Source organism: Procambarus clarkii, chromosome 58, assembly GCF_040958095.1.
Source record: "Procambarus clarkii isolate CNS0578487 chromosome 58, FALCON_Pclarkii_2.0, whole genome shotgun sequence".
In the NCBI taxonomy this organism is placed as follows: Eukaryota; Metazoa; Arthropoda; class Malacostraca; order Decapoda; family Cambaridae; genus Procambarus; species Procambarus clarkii.
The window spans coordinates 8,968,795-8,981,394 of NC_091207.1; the positions used below are offsets into that span (position 1 = coordinate 8,968,795).

Here is a 12,600-nt window from a genome sequence, read left to right on the forward strand (position 1 = left end):
CTCCTGCTGGAGGCCTGGTCGAGGACCGGGCCGCGGGGACACTAAAGCCCCGAAATCAACTCAAGATAACCATCTCAAGATAACCTAACCTGTGGTCCCATTAATTCAATAAATTTCTCACAGATATTGGCAGATAAATGACGGATTCCCTTTTCCAAGATTTCCGTACATTTTGAGATGTTCATCCATGAAAGGGTCAAATTCACTCAGCAGCTCCAGTATATCTAAATAGTTGCCATTTTTTGCTGACCCAATAATCTGATTTTCTTCTCGAAATGGCAAACCTCTAGAGACAAGAAAGTGATTTCCAGAAACCACACGTGTCAACACTTTATGCCGTTGCTCAACTAATAAAGAATCTACTCTTCCAGTTTCTTTATGCCTTAAAAATATACTGTCGTGCACTTTCGATGGTCTTCTCCATTTTCATGTTCTACAATAACATTGCTGTGCTTCCAGTCATTGAACCCCAATGTAGCAAAGGGAGATTTTTCTTGGACAATAGGCGACATACAAAGCAGTACGAGCGACCTTGGGATGGTGAATCAGAGTAGCCATTGACGTTTAACACACAGTATTTGCCATTCCACAGTTCACGTTTGAACACATTGTTTGATAAATACCTTGCCTTCATATTCTCTACTCCAGCTGTTTTATATACTTACACTGCGTGAGTTTGAAAGATTGCTATCATGACGCACAGAAATCACAATAGCGTGATGCATCAAATGAACAAATCCACAAGGGCCGTGACGAGGGTTCGAACCTACGTCTGAGAGGATCCCAGACGCTGCCTTAATCGACTGAGCTACGACATTGTAAAAGAATTGCAACCGGAAGTTCTACTGACCTTACTCGGATCCTGCAGCCTCTCCGAGACACAAACCAGGTTTTTACACAATTTCCCCATGCACCCGAGCTCTATCGAGCACTGTATAAACATCAGGGGTCCGCGGTTGTTCAACGTCCTCCCAGCGAGCATAAGAAATATTGCCGGAACAACCGTGGACATCTTCAAGAGAAAACTGGACGGTTTTCTAAGAGAAGTTCCGGATCAGCCGGGCTGTGGTGGGTACGTGGCCCTGCGGGCCGCTCCAAGCAACAGCCTGGTGGACCAAACTCTCACAAGTCGAGCCTGGCCTCGGGCCGGGCTTGGGGAGTAGAAGAACTCCCAGAACCCCATCAACCAGGTATCAACCAGGTATCAATAAGCTGTTCTACCTCTTAATGAACAAATCCACAAGGGCCGTGACGAGGGTTTGAATTTGATGCATCACGCTATTGTGATTTCTATGTGTAATGAAGTGAGGGCAAAGAGGTAGAAGAACTTATAGAGCTCAGGTGCATGGGGGAATTGTGTAAAATCCTGGGTCTCGGAGAAAAAATTTGAGTCTCGGAGAGGCTGCAGGATCCGAGTAAGGTCAGTAGAACTTTCGGTTGCAATTCTTTTACCATGTCGTAGCTCAGTCGATTAAGGCAGCTTCTGGGATCCTCTTGGACGTAGGTTCGAACCCTCGTCACGGCCCTAGTGGATTTGTTCATTGCTATCATGATTCTAACAAGATGAGCTCCCACTACGAGTCCAACAATCTACTGTACTGTATTAGTATCATTAGTGTTCTATAGCCCCGGGTCTGTCTCTTTGATTGCAAACGCTTAAGTTACAGATTTGGGTATTTCCCCTTGTAAAATATCACCAGCAGCAGCAACAGGTAATGATGGTATGTCTGCTGAAGCTGGATGATTGGTAGCAGTAATGTATGTAGATGTGGATGCTATATCTGAAGGGAACAGTACTATTGGCTGACATTGCAGGAGTGGATGCTGATGTGGATGCTATTTCTGAAAGAATGTACGAGTGGCATGTGTGTTGAGCCACGATGTTAATTTTGAAAATCTTCCTATTTTCTCCTCCTGCAGCTCTCTTCCTCTTCTGTGTTCCACTCAAAATATTACCTTTCATTTCTGCTGAATGGGTTACTCACCTGGAAATATACATCTTTAATATTTAGTCCCACACCAGGATGTAGGATTGTTACACAAGTGTGCTTGCAACAAGACCTAAATATTTCAACATTCTGCTTCCATAATGAACATGTTGTATGCTCATTGGGCCCCACGATGGGCACTCGAGCCCATGCGGTAAGACTGCTGTGGTAGATGGTACCATCTGAGCACATAGCAGCTTCAGGGAGTCACCAGGGTTCACCCAGAAATTGGCATTTCATTACATTCAATGCCTTTTTTTTTTTATTGTTTGCTTCATTTCCAGGGAATCCCTCATCTTAATGACTGGACAGTTTTACCCAGTGCAAACTGTTGTTATTTTTATGTGATTATTTCTGTTTGGTTCTGAGAAATGCAGGGGATAATTCTTTGAAATAGCCAGGTGTAAATCTAGTGTATGTTATCACTAGTGAAGAGGCCCTAACCATACAACCTGATACTGTACTGCCCAACACCCCACCCACTATCCCCATCCACTCACGCTCATCTAAAAACCCATCACCCTTGCCTACCTGCCTACCATCCCCACTCACCACCACCCTATGCAGAATCTGTCCCCATGTGTTAAACTTTTCTGTTGGAACTCACAAGACTGAAAGAATCCTGCAAGATTCATTCAAGGAGAGAATCTTTGAAAGATATTGAGAATAATGTGATCCCCTACCAACACTAAGCAGAAGATACAAATTACCGGGCAACATTGTAGACGTGGGATTGCTGGATTGTTTCAGTCATAGGGTTAGACATGGTGTATCTTTGAATGAGTTTAGGTGGATATAAATAGGAGCTGCCTTGTATGGGTCAGTAGCAGTGCCCTTTATTTCTTATTCTTCTGTTCAGTTTACTATTTACTGCAGGAGCAAGGAGACAACAAACTGCTTATGAGGATCACTTCTGACATAGTTGAGATGCGTTAAGAGACGAATGTCCTCTCCTACCTTTACATGCCCACTTGGGGACTGTCTGCCCAAGTGATCTTGATATATAGGCAAGGCAACACCTCTTTGAGGGTACCTAATAATGTACTAACTAGAAGGCTTTATCATAGATCACAATGTTTCTTCACAGAAGCAGACCATCACCAGAGATATCCTGACCAACAATAACAAAGTAACTGACAGACGCAACAATAATAGGAGATTAGACATTGTCGATTCACTGCATATTTAACACACCCGTCCAACTATCAATAGCCAGCTTACACTTAGGTAAAGTATACCATATCATCCCAAATACCAAGACCAAACTTTCACCTCAATTCATTTACTGCCCCAGCTGACTTTGACAGTGTAACACCTCATGTCACCTAATCCAATCCTACTTGATGTATACTGTATAATGTATTCCCTGGTACTGTGTGTCAATTTACTCTGCGCCTCGGCAGGCGATTTTGAGAGCTCACGTGAAACGTGTCCTTCAGCGACACGTGTCACACGCAGTAACATTGTAAAGGAAACTTCTCAAGTGAAGAATATAAGAAATAGAGAGGAGTCGTGGTAGAATCATTGATCTAACCCTTCCAGTGATATTCAGTGACACGTCTAGAAGAGACACTTGACGCTCGTTGAGCTCTCCGCCTGGATACTTTGCACACCTCACATAACCAGGAAACAAGCTGTTTTCTATCCTTTTTTCTTTTTTCATGCAAATGTAAAACATATTCAATAAGAATATTTTTTTAACACTGGCAGAATGGTGCAAGCGACAATAGTTAGTCATAGAAGGTTACAAAAAAATCAATTATAAAAAAGATTAATAGGAGTATTTTATGATGATGCATATGATAGAATTTTTTTTATGGTGATGAAAAACTGAGAAATGTGGTCTAACCTAAATAGTGCCAATTATTTATCAGTCCAGCCTAACATAGGTAAATCGAGGCCCATGTTATAAATTCATGTCATTGTTGTTATATGGGGTGAACTAATTTTGACAAAAATATTAGAAAATACTGTATGCCAAATCACTCTAGTCAGAATTTAGTTGTTAAGTTAAAGTGGTCTTTCCTACTAGGCCAAACTTGCATTCTGGCCATTAGGTACTCAGTATAGTATAATATACTGTTATCATGTACTCTTCCTTTAGTCTGGAAAAACCGTATGTTATGATCTACAGTTATAAGAACACTAATCTAAAGTAGATAAACAAATATCACAAAGTACTGTATATAAATGGATGCCAGGTGCAGATGTGATGTAATAGGCTGAAGCTGTGTGTTGTGATGTAATAGGCTGAAGCTGTGTGATGTGATGTAATAGGCTGAAGCTGTGTGTTGTGATGTAATAGGCTGAAGCTGTGTGTTGTGATGTAATAGGCTGAAGCTGTGTGATGTGATGTAATAGGCTGAAGCTGTGTGTTGTGATGCAATAGGCTGAAGCTGTGTGATGTAATAGGCTGAAGCTGTGTGATGTGATGTAATAGGCTGAAGCTGTGTGTTGTGATGTAATAGGCTGAAGCTGTGTGATGTGATGTAATAGGCTGAAGCTGTGTGTTGTGATGTAATAGGCTGAAGCTGTGTGTTGTGATGTAATAGGCTGAAGCTGTGTGTTGTGATGTAATAGGCTGAAGCTCTGTGTTGTGATGCTTTAGACTCCCTAAGTTACCTCAGCTGTGAAGAAAATAGAACGAATTATATCAATTGGATAATTGTAAATATGGTGGCGAGGAGAGGGGGGGGGGGTAGGTGGTGGCTGGAGAGGATGAGGGGGGGGAGGCTGTCACTACCAGATGCCACCATCTTACTAGAATATGTTTCCATTTTCCAACATTGAGATATTTGTGTATCTTCACTGAATAGATCAGCATTTCTCAACCTTTTTACCCTTGCAAAACTCGTGAAATAATTTTCACGTCTCGAGAAAACCTTGCATAAAAAATATTATTATATATACTGTACTGTACAGTATACCTGTATGTGTATTACTAGGTATTAGTTTATTTGAGCCCACAAATATTTATTAATCAAAAAAATCAACCACACCTATAAACACACACACACAAATTGACAATGTTCTCGCAGAGCCCCGGTTTAGAAACGCTTGTATAAAAAGCTTCTCTTATGATAGTGGACAATAGTTGAATATAGGCGCCAAAGGGTTTAGTGGTGCTATTAATATACTTCATCATTGTCCTTTAGTTTCTCTTCACCAAGATCGTCGTCATCATCGCCCATAGTTTACTTCTTTTGGTTTGATGCGATGTTGTTCGTGGTATGTATAAACATTTTGACAATTAATGGGAGTAAGTTATTGTATGTTGATGTTTAGGTTATTGTAATCTGTATAATTTTCTAGTCTTCTTTTAATTATTTGAGTTTTGATTGTTATTTTATAGACGAAAGCGCAGGAGTGGAAGTCGAAGCCCAAGTCGAAGACGTGGCGAACGTGTCCACAGAAGATCTCCCGCTCGTGTTCGTCATCCCTCACCTCGTCGTCCTCCTGCAGCTGGCGGTCTAGCACATGATAATAATATGAGCTCGACAAGCTTATTTGCAGAGCTCGTCAAGAGTAGAAAAAATAGAGAACGTATCATGGCTTTGAGGACGAAGGATGGGGAAAAGACAGAGAAGGGCAAAGAAAATGTGGAGCCTGAAGGTGGGTCTACCTCAGGTCTAGACACCCCTGGTCCCACGCCAGCTCCATCTGCCATTCCAAATGGAGCAGCCAAAGTGGAAAATAATGTGGGTGCGGCTGCAGCAGTTGCAACGGTGGCAGTAGCAGCGGCAGCAGCTGCAACAGTAGCGACAGCTGCCACAACACCAGAAGCTGCAGCAACAACAGCAGTAACATCAGTGACTGCAACAGCAACATCATCATCAACATCAACAACAAGTATGATGATGGCAAATATGATGACTGCAGCAGCAGCATTTGATCAAGAAGAAACTTCCAATCACTCTTATCACTCTGAGCCACCAACAGTCAATGCCATACACACTCTTGATACAGGAAAAATTGACTTCAAGAAAGTTTCAGTACCAACTAGTCTCACTAAGTTACCAATGCCACCAGGTATTAATCTAGAAGACATTGATTCACCTACGTCTCCCAGTACACCACCCGAGTCGAAGCCTACCCGAAAAAGTATTATCACAGATCTTCCTATGCCTCCAAGTATGATATCACATTCCTATGTTGCAAATACTATTTTTGAGTAATATTTGTCTATAAATAATAAAAGTAGTCCTTCATAGTTTGCTGCACGAGTGTTTTTCTCTCTCTTGTAGTGATAGCTGGAACAGAAGAGCTTTCCCCAGATGAGGATGCCCTGAGCACACCACCACTCACCAGAACAGCTCCCGCTAAACAAAGACCCATTGCAGCAAGGCCCAAGATTCTAAATGCCAAGCGGCAGGACCGCACATCCCTCGAAGATTGGAGTGAACGCTGCGTTGAAGTGTTTGACATCATTGCGCAGATTGGTGAGGGAACATATGGCCAGGTGTATAAAGCCAGAGCTAAAGATAAGAAAAGTAAGTATGCTTCTTTTTATCACTATTCCTTAAATCACGTTGGTTTTTCTTTTAATGTTATTATTCAACTTGGGTTATTAAATTGTTTATGAAAAACATGCAGTGCTAAACTCTGAAAAGTGTAGTCACAGACTTTGATCATCTAGTGCAGTACTGTACTGCCATCATATTTTGGAAATATGATGACAGTACAGCCATCATATTTCATTGATGTACAGCCATCATTTCCATCATCAGTACATATGTTGTGTGTCAGTGTTGGAATAATGATGTTGCTAACATAGTTCAAGTAGCTCAAATAGGCGCAGTATTCAAATAGTCGCAGTATTCAAATAGTCGCAGTATTCAAATAGCCGCAGTATTCAAATAGTCGCAGTATTCAAATAGTCGCAGTATACAAATAGTCGCAGTATTCAAATAGTCGCAGTATTCAAATAGTCGCAGTATTCAAATAGTCGCAGTATTCAAATAGTCGCAGTATTCAAATAGTCGCAGTATTCAAATAGTCGCAGTATACAAATAGTCGCAGTATTCAAATAGTCGCAGTATTCAAATAGTTGCAGTATTCAAATAGTCGCAGTATTCAAATAGTCGCAGTATTCAAATAGTCGCAGTATTCAAATAGTCGCAGTATTCAAATAGTCGCAGTATTCAAATAGTCGCAGTATTCAAATAGTCGCAGTATTCAAATAGTCGCAGTATTCAAATAGTCGCAGTATTCAAATAGTCGCAGTATTCAAATAGTCGCAGTATTCAAATAGTCGCAGTATTCAAATAGTCGCAGTATTCAAATAGTCGCAGTATACAAATAGTCGCAGTATTCAAATAGTCGCAGTATTCAAATAGTCGCAGTATTCAAATAGTCGCAGTATTCAAATAGTCGCAGTATTCAAATAGTCGCAGTATTCAAATAGTCGCAGTATTCAAATAGTCGCAGTATTCAAATAGTCGCAGTATTCAAATCCCAGCAGTCACGGGAGGTCACAAAATAATTTGAACTTAGACGTCATTCAACTCAGTCTCCAAACATGGGATTGTAGAACTGTACATACATGGGCTAACATATATACAGTACAATCACTTCCTGTTTACAGAATATTCATTTTAGTATTATTTTTACTTTTGCCTACAGATTCCATACATTTGAACATAATTCATGTGAAAATAAAAAAATTATTTAGTCATAGCTACCATAACTTAAAGCTGATGAATGCCAAAAGGGATGATGACTACTGTTGACCAGACCACACTAGAAAGTGAAGGGATGACGACGTTTCAGTCCGTCTTGGACCATTCTCAAGTCGATTGTGAGAATGATCCAAGACAGACCAAAACGCAGTCATTCTTTCACTTTCTAGTGTGTGGTTTGATCAACATATTTCAGCCACGTTATTATGACTCCTCATCTGCATGATGCTTACTGCCTGAGCTAAAATAATTGCAAGCCACAATAAACATGGAAATGACATTTCATTCACTTGCATCATTGGAAATTCTAAAAAAAGCAGTATGAGCACATGTTTAGCACCCAAATAAAAAGAATGAAAGTGAAAGATCCAGACAGCATATTTATGCATGATATCCAAACCTTCCCCTGAAAATATATCTGACCTCAACACAAACTCTGCAGATTTTGCAAGAGAAATTGACAATACTGTTTGCCCATGCACTCTGCCTCGGGTCCAGACTTGTGGAATTAAATATTTATAAAGAAATGCAAAGTGCTGGTAGGACAAGCATGTGGTATAGTGTCGAGGAAGAGCTTGGACACGGGGGGGGGGGGATGCCACAAGCACTTGAACCAGCAAATATAGCTCCCCTACACAAGGGAGGGAGCTATAGATCAGTTGCACAAACGTCCAACATAATAGACGTTTTTGAGAATGATCAGGAGTCAGATCTCCAGTTTTATGGAGACCAATGACCTCCACAACCCAGGTCAACATGGATTTAGAGTGGGAAGATCATGTCTTTTTTGCAACTACTCACCACTAACAAAATCACTGATGCATTAGAAGAAAAACAGAAGGCAGATGTAGTATACACAGACTTTAGAAAGACATTTGATAAATGTGATTATGGTGTGATAGCGCAGAAACTGAGGTACATAGGAATAATATGTAAAGTAGGGTGATGGGTATTCAGTTTTCTGTCAAACAGAATGCAATGGGTAAAAGTTAACCAAATAAAATCAAGTCCAAGCACAGTTAAAAGCTATGTTCCTCGGGGCACAGTCCTGGCACCATTGCTATTTCCTATTCTCATTTCAGATATAGACAAAAATAGAAGTTATAACTTTGTGTCATCTTTTGCAGATGACACAAAAATCAGCATAAAAATAACTTTAGTAGAAGACATTGAAAAACTAGAAGCTGATATTAAAAAAGCTTTTGATTGGGCAGCAGGAAAAATGACATGATGTTTATCAGTTACAAATTTCAGATACTGTACTTAGGTATGAAAAAATTAAGACAAACAAAATGCAGGGTACAACCCACAAAAAAGTCTGCCCATAGTTGGAGAGCAACATATATAGGAACTGGGAATAATGATACATGATGACATAATATTTAGGGACATATTCCCAAGATGACCAAGCAAATATAGCGTCATCTAGAAAAATTATAGTATGGATTATGAGAACCTTCAAATCCAGGGATCCTATTGCAGTCCTCATACTATTCAGATCAATGGTGCTGTCCTGCCTTGAGTACTGCTTGATAACTGCTTTTGCCTTGATAGAGCATGATAGACTGCTGAAATAGAGGGAATACAGAGAATATATACGGCACACACAGACTCGATAAAGCACCTAAATTATTGGGACCATCTCAAAGATCTCAAGATGTACTCTCTAGAAAAGAGATGAGAGAGGTATCAAATAATATGTACTGTACAAGGAAAATTCTGGAGGGCCAAGCAACAGCCTGTTAGACCAAGTTGGTACAAGTCAGGCCAGGCTTGTTGAGTAAAACAACTCCGAGAAACTTATCCAGGGTCAATCCAGGTATCCAGGAACTCAGGCTCACAGAAGACAGGAGATCGTCTGACCTGACTACGAAAACCCACAATAAGAGAGGCTTCCAGAGAGATACCACTGGTATCCAACTGGGACTTTAAGCCTCTACTGGGATATCACTCGAGTCTGGACGTATTAGGTGATCCAATTGCCAGTTATTTGAATTGCAAACCACAATGAACACGGAAATGACATTTCCTTCACTTGCACCATCGGAGCCTTGAACTCAGGACTTCCGTAGGTGAAGACGGGAGCTCTACCGACCCGATTGTGAATACTGTACCCGATTGTGAATATACTGTTTAATATATAAAAGAGGGTCCCAGCAAGACGCCACTGGTATCCAAATGGGACTTTCCATCCATCCATCTTTCTGAAGCTGTATTATTAAATACGAGAGTACTTAAGGAAATTCCTGTCTTAATCCTTCCTTCGAGGTCTGACACTGTTACATTGTTCATTATGTGTTTTATACATACGCTATTTTTATCTATCACAAATGCTACCAATTATAAAGTTATCTTACTTGTACAATCCTGGACTGACAATAATATTATCTAATTCACTATTTATAAATGATGATTCAATAATATTTCTTTCAGTAACTGATTTACACACTACAATTTTGCATGAATTAGCCCAGTCAATTGAACGGGTATAATGTCTTGAGGGAGCAAATAATGCATTGGACTCTTGACCTGTTCTTGTACTATATTTCTGTTGTTTCATTCCTTGGTCAAGAGGTTTACCTGTTTGGCCAACACACAACTTATTACAGTTTTGACATGGAATTTAATGTACACATCAATTGCGACTATCGGGTGGAATTTTTAATTAGTGTTTTTATGATAAATTACTATTTTATGATAAATTACTATTACTATGATAAATTAGATTACTAAATGCTACATTGATATTAAATTCTTTTAGTAATTTAGAAATTTAATTGAAATTCTCATGAAATGGCAGAATTAATGTATTTTTAATATTGATTTTTTTTTGTAAAACTAAGTAAAGTTTTACAAGCAATTTGACTGGCTTTATCAATAAATTACTTTGGGTATTTTAAATTGAAAGCTAGACTATATATGGCACTGATTTTGTCATCTAGAAATTCAGGACCATTCTGAAATTATTTTCACATTTCTAAATGATTACATCTAAGAATGGTAGAGAGTTACCTCGTTCCAGTTCCATTGTAAACGTAATGGATGGGACTGGATTATTTAATTCTAATAACAATGTGTCCATGTTTCTGTTCTTTGGCCACCAGCAAAGCACATCAACAACATATTGGAACCATGTAACATTAGGAGGCAAAAATTGACGTTATAGTCTTGTTTCATGGAACTCCACACATAGATTGGTTAAAACTGGCTTTGAGGGCTACCCAGAGTCATTCCAAATTGTTGGTAATAGAATTCATTATTCAAAACCAAATTAGAGTTAATAACACACAGTTCTATTAAAGTTGGGAACTGGACGGGGCAAATCATATCTTAACAGTTCATCACGTCAAAATGTTAGTAAGTCATCAACTGGAACTTTGGTAAATAAAGAAGTTAGATCATTTCATAATTACAGAGCTCTTTCGTATTACATAATTTGTCAACTAGATCCACATTATTCTTTATTTTTGAATTATAAATATTATCAACAATAGGATTTAGAACTAGTCATTTTGATAGTTTATAAGATACTGAACCTCTGGAACTAATTATTGGCCTGACTTAATTATTAGGTTTAAGAGTTTTGACCAAGTATATATATATATTTTGCAATGATGGCATTACTATCATGAAGTTTGTAATTAAAATATTATTACCTTTCAACAAATTTTCATTTTTTTTTTTTTTAAAACTATTAACAGCATCCAAAGGATTCTTTATTATTTTTATATATATGTATCAGAATCACTTGATAACACGTTCATTTTTTCTATATGCTTCTGTTCATAATTACAAGAACATTTTAATTTGTTTCCTTTAGTAATATGTAATTCTTAATTTTCTTTACGTTTTCAAAAGCATTAAAGAATCTCTGTGGACAGTTAGGCAATATAGTTTCAGACATTGCACCATTCACTATACCTTAGCATATATGAAATCATCAATTGGCAAATCACTGTTGTTGCTTTCCAAGTTACAAAAACCTATTAGCTATTTCAACACTACAGTTCTTGTGGTATTGAAGCTTGGGCCATAACCAAGAGCAGTAGCTGTGTTTTTGTCCAAGACTGTGTCGGACAAATCACAAAATTGCTATTTAGTGTGTTTAGTGCAATCACTATTTTTTATTTAATTATCCAGTTTATGCTTCAGTTTTCTTTGTAGATCATTGCACACATTTCAAAGTTGAAATAGACTTAAAGGTTTGCATAATAATTGACTGGGAAAGAGAGAGAGAGGATGTACTCTCTCATGAACTTGAGTGTATGTACTACGAGAGTGAAGTTGAGAGTACGTAAGATGAAGGTCAGGCAGCAGCACAGACATTGTGTGGGAGGTGTGAAGAAGCACTGATTAAATGTAAACATTGTAAGAAAGGTTGGTGAACAAGACCAGGTGGAATCAGTAATGTATCATGTGTGACGTGTTGCACTGGAGATTTATATATATATATATATATATATATATATATATATATATATATATATATATATATATATATATATATATATTAATTATTTATTTATTTATTTAATGCTATATTGTATGTGTGTGTGTGTGTGTGTGTTATTTAATAAATTGCTTGTATTCGTAATATCCTCTACCATACTCGACTCTTAAAACCAAAATCAGGATTTGTAGATAACTGTGTTGAAGGGTTAAAGTGTGCATTACATACCAAATAAAATGATTGTAAGTTTTCTAATTTTATTTTTGTTATTGTAGATGATGAAATGGTTGCCTTAAAGAAAGTGCGTTTAGAGAACGAGAAGGAAGGCTTTCCTATCACGGCAGTGCGGGAGATTAAAATCCTGAAGCAGCTTCACCACAAGAACATTGTCAACCTCAAGGAGATTGTCACGGACAAGCAGGATGCTATTGATTTTCGACATGTAAGTTTATCATGGTGTTTAGTGTTAGGAGGAATTGAATTG

At 38.5% G+C, this 12,600-nt stretch overlaps 1 protein-coding gene across 2 annotated transcripts in view; it reads left to right on the top strand.

Annotated features, from left to right (window-relative positions):
* Positions 1 to 12,600, top strand: part of LOC123767964 (Cyclin-dependent kinase 12) — a 140,344-nt gene that overhangs the window by 84,597 nt on the left and 43,147 nt on the right. For both annotated transcript variants that reach the window (XM_069306520.1, XM_069306522.1), the window contains exons 3-5: positions 5,341 to 6,119; positions 6,233 to 6,478; positions 12,392 to 12,558. In XM_069306520.1, the coding sequence (XP_069162621.1) occupies positions 5,341 to 6,119; positions 6,233 to 6,478; positions 12,392 to 12,558 (1,192 nt within the window). The remainder of the gene's footprint in view (positions 1 to 5,340; positions 6,120 to 6,232; positions 6,479 to 12,391; positions 12,559 to 12,600) is intronic.